The sequence below is a fragment of the Anoplopoma fimbria genome, chromosome 19, assembly GCF_027596085.1.
Source record: "Anoplopoma fimbria isolate UVic2021 breed Golden Eagle Sablefish chromosome 19, Afim_UVic_2022, whole genome shotgun sequence".
NCBI lineage: Eukaryota > Metazoa > Chordata > Actinopteri > Perciformes > Anoplopomatidae > Anoplopoma > Anoplopoma fimbria.
The window spans coordinates 12,932,937-12,955,941 of NC_072467.1; the positions used below are offsets into that span (position 1 = coordinate 12,932,937).

At 41.1% G+C, this 23,005-nt stretch overlaps 1 protein-coding gene across 1 annotated transcript in view; it reads left to right on the top strand.

Annotated features, from left to right (window-relative positions):
* The first annotated feature begins 556 nt into the window (after positions 1–556).
* fa2h (fatty acid 2-hydroxylase) overlaps positions 557–23,005 on the top strand; it is a 31,264-nt gene continuing 8,815 nt past the window's right edge. The window contains exons 1-2 of the mRNA XM_054619985.1: positions 557–1,163; positions 21,975–22,106. Of these exons, the coding sequence (XP_054475960.1) occupies positions 882–1,163; positions 21,975–22,106 (414 nt within the window). The 5' untranslated portion in view covers positions 557–881. The remainder of the gene's footprint in view (positions 1,164–21,974; positions 22,107–23,005) is intronic.

Below are 23,005 nucleotides of genomic sequence, written 5' to 3' on the forward strand. Positions count from 1 at the left end.
AGCTGAACGAGATGCGTAGACAAAAACACGCCCTCTCTGTTTTAAGAGAAAGTAGACCCAAGTGTCACCAACTAAACGGGTCTGTAAAGGAACATGTTTAGTTTGGGAGAAGACACACGAACCCGTCAGTGGCCAGAGTGCGCAAAAGTATTGTTTCTTATTTTCTCAAGTGCTGAGGAACTGCTATACAAAGGTCATGTTTATGTAAAGTGCAGCCGTTATTGAGATATATCAGACATTTTCATTTCCGACGTTAAATTCCTCCTTTTATTTGAGGTCCGTCATGAACGTCAATTTGAATAATCCAAGTTGAGAAATGCTAATTCGTTAATTTAAATGCTAATTCGTTAATTTAAATGCTAATTCGTTAATATAAATGCTAATGTGTTGCTAGTTAATTAGATTAATATGTGTTTGCTGTACACAGCAGACCTGAGGTCGGTGTGTCTTCTACAGGTGCGTCTGGCTGTAATGCTGCATTCACGGAACAGGTAGGAGTCAGGTACTGTGTTAGTCCTGCATAAAGCCCGCCCTTCCTCGGCTTTGAGGTGGACGATAGTGTTTGAGACAGCTCACCTTTGTTACCAAAACAAAAGCGACCCTCCAGGGAGCCGCGATATCTATAAGTTTCCAGTTTTGAATCAACTACAGGCTGCTGTCACCGTCAATACGTGGTATCTACGATGTGTCCGCGGTGTTTGAACGCCCCACAGACCACGCCCCTCGGGAGAGTTGGGCGGTTTGGTGCCCCTGGGTGTCACCGGTGGAGTTTAACTCTCAGGCCAGTAGTCACGTAGACGGCCTGCGAGGAGCTGTCTGTCCCCTCCCTGCCTTCAGTCTCACGGTTCAGGTGGACCCCAGTCTGCATCTCCACTGTCAGCATGTCGCCGTCCACGTCCCCGCGGCTCTTCACGGAGAGGGAGGTCTCCCGCCACCGCACCAAGGACTCCTGCTGGGTGCTGCTGGGGACCAGGGTGTACGACGTGACCTCCTTCTTGCGGATGCACCCGGGCGGGGAGGCGCTGATACTCCGGCGGGCGGGCAAGGACGTGAGCCCGGAGATGGAGGGACCCCCGCACCGGCACTCGGAGAACGCCCAAAGGTGGATGGAGCAGTACTACATCGGGGAGCTGGACAGAGACAGAGACACTGACGAGGAACAGGTAGAGGGGACGGGGGGGGGGGACGACCACCTAACTAACTAGCAGGTCGGACATCACTGACCTCGGAGCGCACGAACAAGACCAGAGAAGAAGAGAGGCTCGTTGCTAGGGGGGTCGTCAGGGTGTAGCCTACGTCACGTCTTTGCCAGGTGTTAGAAACTTACGGGGGTCTTTTTTTTTTTTTTTTTTTTTTACCAAAATGACATAAAGTAACAAATTACCATGGTGGAAAGTATGTTTAAATGTAATTAAAGCGGTCTCCTACTTTAACCGCTCCCACTCAGTCGCAGGAGCTTTAGACACATTAAATAGCCATAGTCAAACAAAATGAGACAATTTTAAACCTCATTGTTGGATAATAATAATAATCATCATTTTACGCGCCTGCCCGTGTTTAAGTGTTGACTTTTTTTTTTTTTTTTACAGTCGTCTTTTAAATAGTCAAATTAGATGAAAACATGTCGCACTCTGAGCTGTCCCTGGCGAGCTAAATATTCCTCACACTGCCCAAAGCTTTGATTTTTGAAAGCCGAGCTGGGCTTGTTGGCTCTGTGAGGAACGACAGGTGTATAATTGTCTCTCACTTGACTTTACTGGGTGTTGCTGTGAGGCAGAGATAAAAAGGAACTCCTCCTCCTCCTCCCTCTCTTCCTGGAGTATTGATTGTAAGGGAGGGAACGAGGACTAAGTGGAAAAAGACACACAGGGGCAGGCTGTATCTGGCCCCATGCTTGTGTCATTTCTTTGGGGGAGGGGGGGGAGCAGGCGAGGGAGGGGCGTGCAGGTGACATGGTACACCTGTGATTACAAACAGGGAGGGAATTTGAGGGGGAACCAGAAACTCCCTGTGTGTTTCTCTTCGGGTGAGGAGGGAGAAACAGAGACAGTATGCAAAAAATCTCTCGCCGACAGAGATGACATTTACATGGCTTTCCCATGGCCCACTCTCACGTGTGACAGTGTGTGTTCCCACCTGTCTGTTGCATATCGGCACACAGAGTCGACAAACAAATGCAGTAACAAAAGACAATTTTTCTTCTTGTCAGTTTTATTTTTTTCTTCCTCTCTGGAGCTTTTAATCCTCTCTGGAGCTTCATGCTTCAGTCACTCAACTACTAAAAATATGGATTTTTGCACTTCTCTTTTTTGGTCCGTCAGCTTTTAGATTTGTAAGTAGCATACAGCAGGTTTGTGGGCTGTAGGGATGATGAGTGTGTAAACAAGGCGCGCTTGAAGGAGGAGGGTTCATGGAGCTATGCCCCCCCCCCTCAAAACACACACACACAACTTTACTACACTCTTTAAAGTTTCAATCATTCCCGTCCACTCTTAAGACGTTCGGTAAAATTCACATTTGAATCCAATCACAGAGGACATTGTCAATCCAATCAAATGTATGCTGGCCACAATTGCGGACATGCTTGCAGCACAGGGACGACGCACACAATCCCTATTTTTGTGGACAGGCAGTGGACAGACTTCTTTTAAGATAAGATAAGATAAGATAAGATAATCCTTTATTAGTCCCGCAGCGGGGAAATTTGCAGGCTTACAGCAGCATAGGGTAAAGTGCACACGAGACATAGTAAAAGAAGACAAGATAAAAATAAAAAATGAAATGAAAAAACAAGTATTATAAATAAGTAATAAAAGAAAGTAACAAAAAGTAACAAAAGAACACAAATTTAAAGGAAAAAGCTCACAGGTGAGCAGGAGCTGCTGTAAAAGAGAAAGGATCTTCTGTATGAGAAAGGAGCAACCACCTGATGAACTTAATTTCTACGTAAAATTATTGTTTCTTAATTATACACACTCTGATTCTGCTGAAAGACTAGTCAAATGTGACAATGGAAGTCATGAGACACATTTCTGCCCACTGACTAAAGTCACAAGGCCTAATTAATTTGTCAAATGCTGCTCCGTTTCTCTTCTCTTTCTCCAGTTATTTAGGCTCCTTGGTTTGACGAATGTTTAACCTACCCCACATTTTGTTCTTTAATGAATGGCCTGCTTAACAGTGAATGGCATTTCCACCATGCAGCATAAATGCCAGTGTGGTAACATGATCTATGAGTTTTGTGTCATTGTGACTGTAAATGGGTTTGATTTGTGCTTGGATGGCATCCAACAGAAAGGTCAGTAACAGAGGTAATACCGTCATGTTTTGAAGAAACAAAGCAGCTTTGCCTTTTGTGATAAGGCTTGTCGTGATGAATAACTGATACGGCGGCATTGATTGATCAATTTATCATTGTCTATGTTTCCAAAACCCTAACAACTATTAATTTACTATGAAAGAAAATCGGCAAATCTTGTCATTTGAGCAGGCGGAATAAGGAATGTTTGGTGTTTTTGCTTGAAAAATCACATAGATCATCAAAATAGCAAGGGATGCGCCGATCTGACTTTTTCAGTTCAGATATCGTTATTGGTACCTGTGCTTTGGGTTTCGTCAAAAACCCAGAACCGATCCAATACCAGTGTTGAATTAATAAGCTGTATGCCTCTCTGTGTTCAAGTGACTGGGATCTTCTCTTTTATGTGTAAGGCAACATCAGGCTTGACTTAAACATTGCTTCTCTAACTTTGTGACAAACAAACATAACAAATAAATACAAAATAAATTAAACACGTAGACATAAATTGTTGTTTATAATTTACATAATGAATCACACCCCAGCAACAAAGTGAAAAAATCTTCAAAATTAGCATGAATTACAATTCAGTTGTAAGGTTTACACTTAACACTACACACTTAAGTGCAGCCACATATTGGTCAAAACTTAAATGGGAATTAAAAATTAAAGTATATTATATGTATAGTATTCAAATATAGAACTGAATCGAATTGATCTGCTCCATCGTTACAAACACCCGATCCAGCTATTTGAGTCAGTATCGGCCCGATATTTGTGTCGGTCCATGATTTTCTGGCGATAGACGAATTCATTTCTCAACAAATTAATCCAGAGAATAAACACATTATAAACCTATTGCTTGCTTCGTAAATAATGATGGGTCCTTTTAAGCGGTATGTTGTCAGCTTCAGTTACAGATATCGCAGCGTATCGTCACCTGTACGCTGAAACCATTGTTCTAATGGGCTAAATAAGGTTATTGTGTCCTATTGTGTGTTACCTTGAGACTCTCAGCCCTAGGCATCGCTGTTAATTAATTGCCACCATGAATCATTTTTACACATTCAATGCTTCAAGTGTGACTTAATTCAGTCCCAATTTTGGCATAATCAAGCCTGGTGTGGTGTTCTGGAGGCAGCAGGTGCCAGAGTACTCTACAATGAAGTCCCACTCTTTCATGGAAGACCTATCCACCAAGGGGCTAAGCCCAGAAGAGTATACAGCCAGCGCCTTCCTCTGTCTCAGGGGAGGCCGCTCTGTTTGCACTCTGCAACATAGGACAAAGTGTTTGATCAGACCATAGGCTAATGGTATTTAGCTTGGTGGACATTACAGGACTCGTATAACACTCTGTTTGAGGTTGCTCATAGTACAAACACAAGGAGATTAAAGTGGAGATTAGAAGAGATGGTATCCTCCATGTTTGCGTAAATAGTCGGCATACACATGTGCTTTAGTAAAAAGGGGGAACCTGGCATTTTTCACATCAAAGATTATATCCTTGTTTAAGAATGTGTTCCTCTGAATCTCAAAACCCCAAATGAATCAATCCATAGAACACATGATTTACTAGGACTGAATCCAAAATCTGTAAAAGGAGACAGGAGACAAGACTGTAGCTGCTATGTGTGTGTTTGTGTGTTGAGGAGCAGGTTTACAATTAAACAGAGGTGCTGTTTATACTTCAACAAATGAAACTGGTTTTTAAAAGATGCTAATGGCTTCCTTTCAGAATTTGTGTCAACTCCCTGAGTTGACACAATGACACAAATTCTGTGTCAGTTGTTGGAGGTGCAGAAACCCTCTGTTACCTCATAAACAACCTTTGGCAGAGTACAGAGACCGGCTGCAGAGAGAACAACTGATGTTCTCTGAGATTAAAGCAGTACATTTCTGAGAAGAAACAAAGCGTTACGTGGTTTTCTTCTGATTAGGCCCAATTCACAGCAGGGTCTCTACAAAATCCAGATGCTGGTAACATTGTGATTGTGGCTAAAATCACAAATATTTCTATTTGGCGCAAGTATAATTTCATTAGATCATCAATAGAAGTAATATTTTCTTTTGTGAAAGTACAAAATTCGGAGTTTTTCATTATTGCTAAATTCAACTGCAAAGTATAGTTTAATAAGTTAATTCACTGCAGGTGTAATGCGGCAGCGTCTGTGGTGTGTTGATCCAAATTTGACAAGTTAAGCATTTTAGTTCCTTAAGCAAAAAGAAAAAAAGTTTTGGATTTGTCAGGTTTTTTTTTCTTGTAAATTTGTCAGTTTTTTGTCTTTAATCTTGGTAGGTCTGATTTTATTTTTGGAATATTACCTCCCAACCCACCTCCAAATGTTTTTGGGTTTTTTTCAGTTTGAGCTTTTTTTGCAAGATATTTTTGAGGGAGAAATTTGTGAGGCAGCGATCCTAAGTAACTCCAAGCACGAGTGTAGTGGTATACTGCATTGTGTTAATTTTTCATCGCAGACTGACTAAAGACAGAACTGCTTATTCTCTTAATCAGTGTGTCAGTCACAGGCACACCTTTGTTTGCTCCGTACTCCTGAAGCTTTGTATTGAACGTATCGAGCCAGCTAGGGCCTATCTACCTCTGGACAGGATGTGAAAATACACTTTATCACAAATTATTTTATTTTGTTTTCCACTTTTTGTCTGACTTTCTCTTCCTATACATTGATTTGAAATGTAAATATATTCAACGGGGCAAAGAGCCAGAGGTCGCATTCACGCCTAATGTACAGGAGAATGTAGCTCTGTGGTCATGAACTTGAGGGGGATAGTGCACGTATTGTTAAATAAGTGGAATCACAAATGAGTGAGTGAGTGAATGAATGAACAATGGAGATACTATGGAAGAGAACAACGCAGAGTAGGGGAGTGGAAGTGAGTCAAATTGAATAATAGTAGTTAAGTAAAACTCTGGTGGGAAAGGCTGAAACACAGATAACAACGAAGCCCAGCACGGATGGAGAACATAGAACATAGATGGGGAAATAGAGCATACAGAACATATTAGGGGAGAAACCAGTAGGTTGAGGTACAGCCTCAAGGTTGTGATGGTGCGTGTTGATACATTTGTGGATGGAATGCTGGAGGGCGACCGGGTCAGGCTGCTGGAATGCAGACTTTCATCTGCATGGATCTGTCTCCGCTCAATGATGTGATTGTCTTTTATCAGAGGGCAAACGGAGTAAGAGCCGGAGAGATCGACGGGGTTGGGAAGGGACTTGGTATAATATTAACAGTAAGCTCAATTTTAACAAATGCAATGTGCCAAATGTTGGTACTGGTTAGTCGTTCATTTTAAGCAGCATTTGAGATGTTCCGATACCATCTTTTCCTTCCAGATATCAATATCTAAACTTGTGTATTGGGCGATACCCATCCGATTCCAGTCTGTTTAAAAACCCAAATAATAATTTTATAACAACACAATTTTATAACTGTGTTGTTATAAATGGTTGTATTCTTATTTAAATATGTGCTTTGATTAATAGAAATCTTGGCATTACTCAATTTAATTATGTATTGTAAGCTGCTGAGAGTTAGTTTTAGGAAATTATTCTGTTGTATATTGCTGCTAAAACATCTACTTCAAACAACTGTATTTATTCCAGTTTCTCGCCCAAAAACTACATTTAACAAGATTACAAATCAATATAACATTCTTATTTAACTTCGCCCACTATTAATTGTTACAGAATAGAGCTTGAACGCATCATAATGTAACTTAACGGAACATCCATTAACACTTGCTGTTAGCTCCATTAGTTAGCCAAGCAGGAATGTGTGCTTCCCACTGTCTGCTAACCGCTAACGCTAACTAGCTCTCCTCGGTTTGGTTATGTTGTGGTTAATTGTTAAGACTTTGTCCCTGCAGGCCATTATAGACTCTTTTAATATGAGCCAATCACATTGAAGAAAAGGAATAGCTTAGTTTGAACAAGGATCCTGGCCAGTGTTTTGTAAACATTTACCTCTACTCCACACAAGCCCAACCAGCTGTTGAGGTATACTGCCTCTTTTACAACTCTTAAGAGCTGCTCTGAGTTTATCGCCATGGTGATACATAACCCTGCTCATTGTTTACCTTTGCTACCATAGAGACTGCCGACATGGCAATCAGGTGCAGGCCTCAGGTGGCTCCCCTCATCGCTACGGTAACACCTCGGAGAGAGTGAGGGTGAGGGAGGCTGGATGGATGGTCAGAAGGGATGGAGACGAGCATATGCCTGAAAGGAGCAATTGATTTGGGCAAAGTGTTTCACAGGAGTGATACTGAAGCCTGCCGTTAACCTTTTTTTCCCCAGTGTTTGCACTGAACTGGGTCCTAAGGTTCAAACTTTTTTTTTTTTACCCATTAATCCTTTTCCCATTGGTCTGTTGTGATCCCACAGCGGGATCTGATTGGCTCTAGAGGCCCGAGGCCCTGCTAATGTTTGCCAGTGGACATAAAGAAAAAGGACAGAGGAGATTATGGAACACTGGGACTGAATTTCTGCCCAACTTCCCTAAAATATCATGATCAAATTATTGTATATCTTGAGTTGCTAAAACAGAGTTATGTGACTCATTTTTGTGAGAGACAATCGGATGTATTCACTTTCCCATTACGTTTTGATTTGAAATGCTCTTTTAACAAAAAAAAGCATTTGTTCTATATACAATAAATACCCCAGCTATACTGAAAAAACAAATAGTGTTTAGATTAAAACTGTTTAAATTAAGTGGTTACTTTCCACCCCTAACTCTGCTGACCCCTTTTTCTTTGGAGCCGTTGGCTAGGCATTACACAGTGCACCCTTTAAGATAATTCTCATAACTCACACCTGTGGCTATAGATATGGCACTTTTGGCATCATTTCATGCTGTTTTCTTTCTGGTTGGTTTGTAGGCGTTGGTTGTAGCAGCAGTCACATTGTGATGATTTGGTCGGAAATATTTTGGTCAACAAATTTGGTCCCTGGCTGGTTTATGTCTCTACATCCTTGAATCTTCTTATGTGGGCTCATTTCACAGTGTGAGTTTCATGGATTACCAAAGATTTTACCACGTCTCTGTCATGCTTGTCAACTTTTGTCTGGTTTCGTGGCATTTATTTTAAATTATTATGAGAACTACATTTCTTCAAAGCACGGCAGCATGCTGAGGGTGGATGCCCTGTTTATATGGCACTTAGCTCAGTAGTAACTGTCTGTATGGTAACATAACACCTGCTTCACAAACTGGCTAGCTACACAGAGCGTCTGATTATGACACAGGAGGGAGAGGGAGAGAGAGGGAGAGAGAGAGAGAGAATCGGAATCTAGACTCCTGGACATTCAGGTTTGACTGGTTCTTTTAGTTAGAGGGAGGCGAGTGGTATTGCTGGCCACACAATTCCATCCTCATTTCTTTCATTGTGTCCTCCGACTAAATAACACGCCTGAGATGGATGATGTCCAAATCGACTTAGCATATGATTCAAGGCATCAGCGGTCAAACAGCAGCACCACGCCAACAATGCATGATGTGGATGTGTTGCATTCATTATTCTCATGACGTATTGATGACATTCAGTCATCCATCTTGGGAGAGAGGGAGATGACATAAAGATTTGCTCTGGAGCTTTACTAGATTATCAATTATAAATTTGTCAAGCAACTAAAAAGAAGGCGATTAGTGAGCTTTACAATCGTTTTGCAGCTGAAGTTATCTTGTTTGCATTGTTTAATTCCCTTGTGTGAACCGGTTTGGTTTGTTTGTCAGCAGGATTACGGAAAAAGCAGTCCCTATTTTTGTAAAACTCGGTGAAAGGGTGAAGCTTGGGCAAAGAAAGAACTCATTTATTTTTGGAGCAGATCCGAATCACGGGGTGGACACGCACATTATTTTTAACATTGCGAGGTAGGGCACTTGGCCTCAGCGGAGGTCTGCGCTCTCCGAATGCCCTTCTAGTTCACTTTGTAACAGACGCCGACCGTTTCTTTAGGGAGAAAGTTAGCCCAGGATATGATTCTGTATAAATGTCCCGTGTTGCTGAAAAGGGGAAGGTGTTCTTCCACCTGCTTCATGCTGTCTTCACTACCAACAGCCTCAGAATCTTGAAGGAAACACCAAAAGTATCCCAAGCTAACCAATCGCTGTACTACTTTTATCCGGGCCATTATCTCACCCCCTAACGAAGTGTGGATATATTTTTGAGGCTCTGCTCGGCCTGCTGCCTCTCATGCTGACAACAGTTTTGTGGAAGGGATGAAAGCAGAACCTGCTGACAGGTGTTCATTACAAATATCCACTCCCAGAAATGACTCAGGGGTTCGATTGAATGCTGTTGTGTAAGGACTTATATCATGAGGCCAAGTGTGAGCCATTAGATAATTCAAAATTCACAGTCATGTGATCTTGCCGCTGCTGTCATTGTTTTAAAATCTGATTAGCAGAGCGAGGCAGTGGCTTATGATTCAGTGATAAATAAACAACATTATCACTTTTATTTTTTGAAAGCTTGTGCAACACTTGATTTAGACTTCTTCCACACCCTGTAATTGATACATGGAGCTGCTCAAATAAGTAATCCTAATGGCTGTCACCATAACGTCATTGTTTTAGTAAGAGTTAGTGGTGCAAAAGGATCACAAAGCTCACGGTTCAGATCGGTTCAGATCACATCAGCAGAAAAAAAGAGCAAATATAAATTTTAGAAATGCCCACCCTTAGGTATTTTTTCTTTTTGCCGCCGATTCTGATTCCACATCGTCAATGGCCGATACAGATAGTTTTTGTTGTGGGTTTGCTTTGTTATAGCAGCTGCTATCCAGAGTAAAACATCACACAATTTAAATGATTATGAAATACAGGATTTTACTTTTATAAAAAAAAAAAGAAGTTTAAATGATGTCTAATAAGCAGTTAAGAGCTAGTGTTGGGAAGTTAAACAGGTCACAATTCCCTCTCTAATATCTATTTTATATCACTGTGAAAACAAACTGTATCCATTGAAGTTTTCTTTCATGGGATTACTTTTTAACACAACATGATATCGTTATAATTTACCTTTGCTCAATTCTTACTGAAAAGAGCCTGAACGCATCCTAACGTTACTGAATGGAACCTCCATATGTTAGCTGTTAGCTCTGGTCCTGCCAACTCTACAGACTCTCCTCCTGATGATTTAAAACACAGATTTGTCATTCACAATGTAGCATTATCAGGGAATGCCGATCCCCTGATTGTAGAATTTTACTGAATACCTTCCGATATCGATTGGCAGTAGATCTTTATTTCACAATATGATAGTTAAGGTGTGTAATCAAGCCACGGTTCACATTACACCCCTAAAGAGACTTAACACAGATGAGACTGTGTTTCAAGTTTTACCTCGGTTCCCTGATCATGTCTGAGACCTAGATGGCATAATGAAGCCCTCTTGTGCATGTGCATTGGGTCATGGTTTTAAGGATTTGATAATGTGTGAAAATAGATTTATAGAGGTCAACAGACTTTGCTTAGTCACCTCTGTTGGATTTGTAAATAAAGCATTTTCTCTTACATTTGCCGTAATCTGTGTGAATGATCGATGTGCCACACAAGTGGTCAGTGTTATCGAACCCTCCACGGTGTCACTGAACTTCAGCCCTGCTCTTTTCACATGAATCCAGCCAGGGACCTGCTGTTGACACACCCTCAGAAAAAACACAGTTGTCACAACGCCCAGATTGTGTAAAGTATTAATTCACATGAATACATTGCAGCGTTATCTTCAGGATAACACATATCACACCCCTGTCCTCTTGGAACACATTTATACTCCTGTTGGCCATGTAATGATGAGATGATGAGATGAGACATTGCAGCGTTATCTTCAGGATAACACATATCACACCCCTGTCCTCTTGGTGTGTGTGTGTGTGTGTGTGTGTGTGTGTGTGTGTGTGTGTGTGTGTGTGTGTGTGTGTGTGTGTGTGTGTGTGTGTGTGTGTGTGTGTGTGTGTGTGTGTGTGTGTGTGTGTGTGTGTGTGTGTGTGTGTGTGTGTGTGTGTGTGTGTGTGTGTGTGATGTTGGTCCATCTATCAAACAACCTCCAATCCATATTGGTTCATTTAATTTCTTGATGACAATATACATCACAATATAGTATGTTTTCTGGTAATTCAATAAATGGAAATCACATGGTTTTATATGCTCTTGTTAAAATAATAACCCCTACAAGGACTATCATTTTGTGTTGAATTTGGCCTTCCGAAAGTGTTCCGAGCACCAGAGTCCCTTTTAAAAAAAGATCATTATACTGCAGAAAGAAACTATATATAAAAATAGACTTTCTCACTGATAGTCTCATTTACTTATGAATACAGAGGCATCTGTAGGTGTTACGAGTGTCATTCTTACATAACGCTCGTATCAGCGCAGTGTGATTAAACCACGTCAGCCTCCACAGGTTGACCGATTTGGTTGACGCTTCTCATCTGCTATGTAACTGGAGACCAGAGATTATGAAAGCTTTTATCTGGCACTAAGGTTACCTGTAGAGCTGCTGCCTTTGATGCTCTGTTGTATCCTCAATGTTATTTATTTACTTACCTATGCTGCTGGAGACTGAGCCAAAATCAGTTTCAATATGTGTATTGTTTTTATTAATCACAAATAAGGTTTGACTTGAGGGAAATGTAAGACCAGAGTTAATCAACTGCACGGCTTCAGACTTCAGACTTGGTCCAAGTCTGCTTACATAGTGGCTTCCCAGAGGGCAACACCACCTCAGCCTTTACCCTACATGTAATTCCCCCACCTTTTAGTCCCAACACTCTCCCCATCAACAGTCATAAAAACACACAGCAATAAAAGACAATGACAGAAACGCACGCACACCCTGAAGAGATGGAACCCAGTTTTTCTTTTGAGATGGAACAATTTTTAAGTTGGTGTTATTTTACTTCAAAGTATCAAATCAAGCTAAATTTCATTAGCAATAAAAGACAAGAAAAAATAGAGAAATACAAAAATAGGCCTCGTGCACAAAGGGAAATTGGTCAAGTGAGATGTCTTTACCCGCCGACATTTTCTTGCGAGTGCCGAGTAGATACTGAGCATATGCAGCTCTAAGCAGAAATGGGAAGGAAGGGAGATGGTTTGGAGAAAAAAAACCTGACTTGTTTAATTCCTTTTTACTACTTGCCTGATTTGGCAAGCGAGTTGTTAAATTAAAATTTTCAACCATTAACCCGTAACCCTCTTTTATGTGATTTCAACCCCCAACCCCATGATCCCATATAGACCATGACGCAGTTGTAAAGGTGAACATTCCAAATGGGTCACAGTTTATTTCCTGTTGCAGTGCAAATATCATAAAAGGAATGGTCATTGTGACAGCATTCCAGTTATTTTATAGTGAATGAGGTGGGCAGAGCGAGTCCCACTATAACCCATCATATCTGTGTTGATTCACCTATGAGTGACAACTGCTTCCAGTCATTTAAAAAAACCAAAAAAAAAACAATTTTGACAATTTTTTAATCTAAATCTGCTCTTTTATTTATATTGTTATTGGTCCCTAAACAGATCTTGGCTCTGTCCAGCATTTGCTTATAGCTCAAATCAAGATAGCTACATCACGAGACATAACCAAACAATTATCTCTGATCAGACTGCATTTATAGCCAGGTCATTAATGCCTCTAATAACTGGTTTGACTCAATGATATGGCCTGTCAGGGTTGGGTAAATATAGGACTTGACAGTACGCTGCAATGCCCTCAGTGATTTGCATGTGAACTAGCCTTCTAGCCTTCATTTTTAGCTAGCACACACATCAATAAAAGAGATTAAGCTAGAGAGGCTGTCAAATGTGCTTTCACTCACCAACACTACATCTCTCTGTCTGTTTATTTACAGCTTCACGAAAAATTATTTACTACTGGAGTCATATTTCTAAATTAATGTAGGACGTCTCAACAGACATATTGCTGTCTAATGTTAGCCAAACAAAGTGCAAATGCTAACTTAGTTCATTGACCAACAAAGTAACAGGTACCAGAATAAAGGTCCAGATTTGAAGAAGCATAAAGTTATAAAATTGGAAAATTGCAACCACCTCCTGATAAGTATAGAGAGAGCTGGCTAACGTTAGCCCTCCTGAATATTACTAAATGTTATTAACAGTGACGGTTGGCTAGTTACTGATAACAAAGACACTCTATAACAATCATATGCATGTAGAATACTATCGGCTTGGCACCAATGTGAGTTCCTTGACATAATGACTCTTACTTATTTTATATCATCAGTTGCAGTGTATGTGAATGACATCAGCTGAGAGGAAGTAAACATGGACCCAAGCTGTTGCCTAGCAATTGAAATCGATTAAACCAATCTATAATGTCCACTTATTTTCCCCATTTGGTTCTTCTTTCCCCCAACCAGCTGATCTTTCACAATCACAATAAATTGAAACAAAAATAAAACAGGGTCAAACAGCAGAGTGGACCGCCATGTATCGCTTCTTCTTCATGGGTTTTTTAAATGTTGAAGCTTCATCCTTGTCCATCAAGCTAACCTGAATTGTGACAGATTTGAGGGTTGTTTTCTCTTATTGTAATCACAACCAAACTCCTATTGCCTTGAAAATGTGTTTTATTCCTCCTCAGCACATTCATTCAAGTCATCCACCCACATTCTCCTCCTCCTCCTCCTCCTCCTCCTCCTCCTCCTCTCCCAGCGGAGGCTGACTGTAGCTTCTGTGTTGTGATGGTACCAGGCCACATCGCCACCCCACTCTAACCATCTCCTTTGTTTTATTTTGCGTCTCATTCGTTTACGTTCTTCCTCCTACTGGGACAGAGCAGTCCTTATGTTTTCTCCTTGACAGGGATGCCCTCTGTAAAATAAGATTATTCAGTCATGCTGACCTCTCCTAACGTAAAGCGTCTCTGAAGTTTACATTTAATTATGAATCATGGATGCACAAACATGGTGACCTGGCAATAACTTAAAGACCATACTGCTGTGTCATGAGAGGGGAAGTTGAAGACTTGATCAATTTAATCAATAATCTACCGAAACGGCAAATATGAACATAGGAGGAATGACGTAATTGAGGGTTTCCTTTCTCAAGACAACAATAAGGATTCTTTAGGTTTAGACGGTGTTTGTTAAGCTTTTGGAATGCTATTAATCACACTGTATACTGTAAGCTAGCACAGCATAATGAAAAAGTCTTAAAATCATCCCTCCCCATACTGCAGTCAATAGGTGTCATTCTGGACATGACAATGGGTCAATGTAGGTGAGAGTTGTGTCAACAGAGCAGGCATACCACCCATTGTCTCAGCCCAGGCCTGAAGAGTGTACACAGCCACTCCTGGATCAACAGGAACACAGATCGAGGCCAGCAATTAGTTTCTGAACTCCTGCCTCCCGCATTCAGTGTTTACTTAACAACTAGCAGAATGAACCTGCTATTAATTTGTTCTTCAGTACATTCAGGCAGTAACGTAGAGGATGTGTCAGAGCGGGCGACTCAACATGAGCTGTTAGCGGCGTCACTGACGGAATGAAAGAAAAAAAGAGTCAGAAAGATAGAAGAAGTGTGAGTCAGAGAGGAGAGAGGTGTGGTGGGGTCACCTCAGTCCTCACCTCCCTTGGGCACTGTTGATGTGTTGCCATGACAGCTTTTGATCTGAGTTACGGATTATATTGAAGTCTAACTTCACCCCCAGGTCTGAGCCTAAGTCCACCCACTGCATAATTTAGAAAAATGCAAAAAAAGGCTGGCAAGGTGTATACGGCATCTCTACCACGGCGGTACTCCTCTGTAGTCCTGTTATGGTCACTTCCGTTCACTGGTGGCAAAAAAACAAGATGGCGACGGCCGAAATCCAGGAGGGCCATGGCCAAAATGCCAAACTCAAGGCTTCAAAACCGCATTCCCCAAACCAACTGGTGACGTCACATCGACTATATCCACTTCTTATATACATGCCTATGAGATATTTTCATAGTGGAAGACTGAAAGAATAGAAATTAAAGGTAAACAAATAAATGTATGGGTTCCTGCGTACAGTTCGATACAGAGTATGGTTGACATTCTGACACCAAATTGTCCCAATGTCCAACTTAAAAGAAAAGTGAATCTATTTCCCACAAGCCTGGATTATTAGGAACTATAACTTTATCTTCCTCTAGATATTTCTTGCCGTGGAGAAATTAAACAACAAAAACAGACAACATCCAGTTGATCTTTTTTCAGCCAAAGCACAGAAAGTTCAAACCTACAACCAGCTTTGGTTAAAACAACTGTTGTAGTCTCAGTGTGGCACTTCTGTGGTGTTTCATAACCGGTAACAACATAACAAGTTGCTCACCCATCGAAGATGTGGTTCTGTTTGTTAGTTTCGAGTTATTGGAATTATGTTGTTCCCTTCCAATAAAACTAAATTGCACGTTGCTATATTTTAGGCATGATCTAAAGCACTGGAACTGGCAGCATGACAAGTTTCTATAACCTACCTCGGATGTTCGACAAATAGTGAATTAAAATACACGCACTGCATTTCTTTGTCAACCTGCCACGTTAAATATTGGTTAAAGATTGATCTTAAATGTGAAACTCACAATAAATTAAAGCCTGCACCTGAGCAGCGATGTTGTGTTGGCTGTAACACAACGTCGTGTACTTGTAGGGAAGGATAGTTTTCTAACCGTAGTTTGTAATTTAAATCTCCACAGACACAACAATATATGTTTTTTCTAAATCATTTTAGAGGGCGAGAGATGCGATATTATAAAGAGTCAGTCTTCATTTTTATTGTTGTTGTTCAAAGGTCACACAGTTGTATAACCATAAAGGAGAGCAAACACTAAGGCATTTGCCGAATTACTTCCTGTCCTGGTTATTCCCGGTCAGGTATGAGAGTAGAACAAAACTTTGGCGTCCCAGTGGATGAACAGCTCGAGGATCTCCGTGGACGTCTGGTGCTGTGGCTTTTGAATTTCCCCAATGAGCTTTGTTTCTTTTCAGCCACTTGCTCAAAAATAATCTGTCTGAATAATATGTAAAAGCGTATAAATTGCCGAAAGCATACCAGTACCTCTGTTTGCCTTTTCATTTTTTTGTGTGCCGTCGCCACGGGATACCTTCAAAGGTGGAGGCAAAGCCTTTAATGGCCTTAGGTGCTGACACATTTTCAGTGTCTGTGTTTGTTATCTTAGAATGTGAACTATTGCCACCTGTTTAGTTAACGTTTAGCCCCATTTAAACCTCCAGTAAACACATTTTAACAGCTCCACAAAACTCAGCAGGCTCTTTGACTGATTGAAAATAATGAAGCAGAGGTTTCACTTGAGCTTAGAAGGGTGGTTTACCAGCAGAAACCTCCTTGCGTGAATGTCTCATAGATAGACTTAAAGTTGTACTTTTAGCTAGTAAACAATCGTTGTTGTAGTCATGTGTCATCATAGTTTGGCTGTAAACATAATTATACAATTGCTTTTATTCACTTTTTTTTATTATTTTCGTAACCAATCCATATTTCAATATAGATGTTTCGGTTTATGAATTAATTGCCAAGTCGTTTTTTTAATTGGATACTTGGCTGAATAGGTGACTTTGATTGGCTCTTTTCCAGTTTTCCTTATTTGACAGAAAACAACAGAAAGTAGAATTTTAAATAAATACCATGGAGGATTTGTATTTGAAACATAACAAATCTAAGACACAGTGACCTGTGTTCTCCTATACAGTTCTCTGATCTTGCTCAATAATCCACATAACAGAAGTATGATCATCCCTTTCTGTTTTAAAGTTCTTGGCAGTTAATGGTCCTCTTCTCAGAACCTGCTGTGACACGGTTCCCTTTAGCCAAGTCACACGATGTTATTAACAGTCAAACAAACTCTCTTTCTCACACACACACACAAATATAAGTAGTTGCACATGTTAAATGATTGACTATATTCAACCATTTGTTTCACCTTCATCAACAACTATGAAGGAACATATTGCTGGCCATCAATGGGAAATCTGTGAAGTCCTCACAAAGCCTAATCTGTGGTTCAAGTGTGAACTCTTGGGTGGGGCCAGTGGGAGAAACACTGTGGCAAATATTAATTCGGCCACGAATAACTAGAAAACTTTTGGGGCGTATGAGTCAGGTGCCATCTTGGGGTCCAGTACCAACTTCTTATAATACATCCATGGCCTAAACACAGATTGATTGGTGTCTGACTGGGGACCTGTGATAGCATTGTATAAGCTAAATGGAAAAAGGAAAATTCCAGTTTTCTTTTTAAAGAAAATGGACTTTTGGAGAAACGTTATTCGTTAATATGAGAGTAACAAATGCACCCACAGTAAGCCACTGCATCTGATTTTATCTCATTTTTTTTTACGTGTTTGAAAGACCCATAAAAATAGGAACTGAGTTGTGTAACTGTAAAAACATGTCAAGAATAAATAGAAAAAAAAGGAGCAGTCATTGCTGATCACTTTCAAGCCAGACTGGAACTTTCCTTCTATTAATATCAATACAACTAACTTATAACAGTATCAACACTGATACTGATCTCATTTTCATTGTAATGTAAAATGAAACCCCAACACTGGACCACATTCACTGCTCTTACATATAAGGTCAGAAAAAGCTCATTTTGAGTCTGAAGAAACTACAATTGTTTTCTTATCTAAACTGTTCTGATTGGTTTGTGCACTAGAGAGTGCATACAGTATGTGGGCTGTGTTCTGTCTGCATTAAATACAATTCTGTACTTCAAGGTGGTACGTGGAGGTTTGCACATATTTTGGCGTAGCAGAATTGTGAGGTGTGTCTTTGCATCGCCTGCCTACATTAAGAAAGATAATAAATCTGAAACAATGGCAATACTGACACACTTCTAGTGAAGCATTGCAGTACAGCCCCCCCAAACGCACTGCACCTGCAGAATTTTTCGAGCTCCGGTGACCTTTTGTTAAGCCGGTCCTAAATGTGTAAAGTGGGAGGAGCTTATTAAACATCGGAATCGCATGTCGCTCACAGCCTCACTCACGTAGGCCACGGCTGCTGCTGCTGATACAGAGGGTGTGTCTGCTTATTACTGTCACCAACATAAAGCTATCACGCTGCTTATTTCTGTGTGTGTGTGTGTGTGTGTGTGTGTGTGTGTGTGTGTGTGTGTGTGTGTGTGTGTGTGTGTGTGTGTGTGTGTGTGTGTGTGTGTGTGTGTGTGTGTGTGTGTGTGTGTGTGTGTGTGTGTGTGTGTGTGTGTGTGTGTGTGTGTGTAGCTTTGAGCGGAGCCACCCTGTTTGATTGTTTTGGTATCGGGTCTGTATCGCCATGTACAGTATCACCTATAACAACGCCAAACAAATGACGCATTATGTTGTATTTATTTTCTGATACCGGTATTGATTTGACGTTTCTTTTCTATAACTTTTCTTCTACTACTTTTCCCCCCATGTGTATTTGATGAACATTTGCTCAAACATTTTATCCAATCAAATGTATCAATACTGCTGTTAATGAAGAGCTACAGGACTGTGGATTCCAGATAAAGAGCTTCTGAACATTTTTGGCAATTAAATACAGACACACAAGATTACTTCTGCTCTTACTTTTGATTTAACTCTCTGGGTTTGTCAGAGTATGATAACTTATCATACTGTTTAAGATGATCTACATCACAGTGTTGTTATCAACTGTATAGACAGCGTTTTTCTGTCCGTACTGTAGACATGGCTGGGTGATGGATTGAAAAACAGGTTCGAAGTAAAGTATTGATCTCATATTACTAGACGTCACAGTGAGTTACAACATATTATTCTTCCAAGAAGGACGAGACAGCTTAATGGTCCCTTTGTGTCTTTTTTGTTTTGTTTTAGAACACTGTGATAATTGGGGGGGGTGTTACGTTTCCTCTGTAGGTGTTAGATTGCCAAGGTGATGTTAGCAACAAACCACAGGGGACCTGTGAGTAAGTGTGTACGTGTGTACTTGTGTCTCTGAAAACCAACCAGCTGATAAATATTTCACTTTACTGACAGCCAGTCAGAGGATGAACAGAGGCGGCCAATTGCAGAAGCAGGAGGATGATGAGTCCGGTAACATTGTCACGGAACGAAAGAGAAGCAGATGTAGAAATATTTAACTGACTACGTTTTTTGCCGTTATTCCGTAAAAGACAATGTTCCTACTAAGCTCTTTACATGGTTGATTAGAATGAATATTCCAATAATATTCCAGAGTACATGCAGCCACTAATACGCCGATTAACGTAACCGTGTGTTAGAAAGCAAGAAAAACAAAGCAAGTGCACACATGTATGACTGCCTATACGGTCTGGTCTGGATCAGTTTACTGCATCATCCAAGGCAATCCTAAATTAAATTGTAAATATTCTAAGAATAGTGGTTGGAATATGAATGTGTCACTGTGACAGGCTATCAAATTAATTGATCATAGTTCCTTATCAATAATTCTTATGTATCCAGACTCCCTCTTTCATTCCTTCAACCGTTGCTAGATGATAGATACCGTTGCGATATTTGTGCATATCCAAAAAACATTTTTTACCCAAGTCTTACATGTCTAAAAGTTGGTGTGTTTCTATGTCCGATTAGAAATGCGGGCTTTTGTTTTGGGCGTGCATCTCTGCAAACTGTTTGTAGTCAATTTGTGTATAACTACTGTACAACGCACAGAGCTGACTGTAGACAGGCAAGAGGGCCGTGTGTCAGAAAACTGTGATAAAACCCCCACTGAGACGCATATTGGGGAAATCGCTGTTCACCTGTCCAAATAATGCTTTCTAAAACCTGAATATTAACATCATACTTAATCAGAAAGTGCTCCATTCCGGATAAGACCTAATACGGATGCTGATTACATGACCCATATCTAATGATGTTGGAATAAAAGTGTGCATTTAGTCGCTGCTTCCTGTACCGCGGTGCGATTCCAGCAAAACAAGAATCAGCTACTAATTTCTCTGTGTGGGTGAGCGTTATTCTTTTAAATAAAGAAATACTTTAATTTACAATCTTTAGGTATACTAATTGCACACACAGTACGCTCGTTATATTTCATTATGTATTCACAACACTCATATCTCCTCCAACACATGTGTGAGGCCGCAACGGATGCCACTTCCTTTTGTCGTCAGGGTGAGTGACCACTAATGTTTCATTCAAATAGGCCAACAAACACCCCTGTCTTCAGTTTCACAGTGGAGAGGTTTGATTAAGGAAACTGGCCATTGTATTTTTACATATGGTGATGGAGAGGTGACGGCTCACACATTTTTCTCCTCTTTTATCACATTATAGCCCGCACTTTCCGGTGTTCTTTTCTACCGCAGCCGGTGTTGGTTAGAGCACACAGGCTGATTGTGTTATTTGTTTTCTAAAAACCTGGTCTTGGATTTCCGACCGTTCTTCATATTAACACACATCTTAAAAAGGGTGCAGCAGAGTCTTCAAAGGTTACTAAGGATCACTTTGGCTCAACGGTTGATGAGTGTGCGGTACTTTTTCACATCCACCTGTGGAAACGGTGACAGAAACAGCAGTTTTCAGTGTTTGTCAGTTCAAATGGTTAAAATATTGTGGATTGTAAATGTTAAGTGTTGAGGTGTTGGTGTCACATGTTGCCTCGACCTTTTAGTATACGACATGTAGATGGGATCAAAGGGCAGTCCCTCTGGAAAAAAACTGGACTGTGTGACTCACCTTACAGACAAACAGAGGCGTGATGGAGTAGGCGGAGTAGCTGCATAAGACCTGTGTTTCTACCCCCCCTCTTTTGATCATACAGATTTGCAATTTTATAAGTATTGAAGCTTGTTTGGATCAAACGTAGTTATATCTGTCGGTTTCAAAAGTAGTATATGATTTGAAAATGACATTTCCCGTACTTTATAAGCCCTTTACTCGTACGGATTGCAGACATTGTCTGGGTGAAGGTGGCTCGAGTCTCCGGACGTTTAATGCACAAATTGCCCGGACCTTGCCACTTCCTGGGGCCAAGGAAGTTCTCACTGTGACCCTCTCTCTGCAAGAAGGGACGCGGCCCCGTTGCTCGGTCTGTCCTCAGTGTGTCAGGGGTGTCGATAACCCCCCTGACCCGTCTGGTTTACAATGATTTGTGGGTGTGATTTTTATGACCTGTCGTTACCATTTACGTGTTTACAAGAGCACAAAGTCCTTTATAGACCTAGCCGATTGATTTTGCTCTCAGAGTGCAACAGGTTGATGCATTTCACTTGAATATACTGACAATTTTCTCCCAGGGAAGCATGCCTCGGGACTCCCTTGAGTGTTCCGAGGCCCACCCACCACAGTCTCCCAAACTGTGGGAAACACTGTAGTATGTTTAGTGCAATTAACTGGTATTTATAGTGGCAGAACAGCTTTATTGGTCGTGGTTTTAGGCTCTATATTTCAGTAAACGGCGCCTACAGGAGTTGATTAAATGAAGAATATCATGCCATGCCTCCCCTTGCTTCACTAATCTTGCATCCTCACTATAACAAGGCGCCCATGCAACCAACCAAACATACAGACAGATCAGTGTTTTAAACAGGTCTGTCTCTTTCTATGACTTTTATAAAATTACAAAAAGGGCTGGTGCCAGCTACAACCACGAGTCTACCTTCCTGCTGTTAATCATGTCCATCTCTTTCTCGATTTTGTTCTTCAGACTCTGAGAGAGAGGAGGAAGGCCAGCGAGCAGACAGCTGGAGAGACGGGAGACAAGACGACAGAGGAGCAGGAGAAAGAGGAGGACGAGAATGCCAATTACAACCGCTGCAGCCCTGTGGACCTGGACAAGGTGCGTGTGCGTGTGCGTGTGCTGGTCATGGGGTTGTAGACGGAGAGTGAACAGTCATCCGGTTATTCACCCTGCCTCATTCCAAAACTGTCCCTGTTAGTTAGTACACTCTGAATTTCTCACACTGCTAGACAAGAGCCTGTACAAACAAACAAAGATGTGTTAATGGCAATAAAATATAAACCCCTAACATAACTTTAACCTAAATACCAAACTGTCCCCTGTAAAGATAAAATAAGATAATCCTTTATTAGTCCCGCATCGTGGAAATTTACAGGATTACAGCAGCATAGGTTATAGTGCAAACAAGAGACATAGTGAAAGAAAAACAAGATAAAAAAAACAAGTATTATAAATAAGCAATAAAAACAGTAAAGAATCCAGAATAACTGAAATATTATATATACAGACAGAAAAATATTATAACTATAATTGCACAGTGTATTGTATTGCACAGGTTTTTATTGTCATGTTTTTATTGTCATGTGTCATGTGGTCTGCTGGGAGCAGAGCTGGTTGTGCAACCTGACAGCAGCAGGAAGGAAGGACCTGCGGTACCTCTCCTTCACACACCGGGGGTGAAGCAGCCGGTGGCTGAAGGAGCTGCACAGAGCTGCCAGGGTGTCCCACATGGGGTGGGAGGTGTTGTTCATCAGGGATGACAGCTTAGCCATCATCCTCCTGTCTCCCACCACCTCCACCATATCCAGTGGACACCCCAGCACACTGCTGGCCTTCCTGACAAGTTTGTTGAGTTTCTTCTTGTCAGCTGTCGAGATGTAGGATCTTGTCAGCTGTCAGGAGGATTCGCCCCTTCCTCACTGAGGAGACGGCGCAGGTGCTCATCCAGGCTCTGGTCATCTCCCGCCTGGACTACTGCAACTCACTACTTGCCGGAG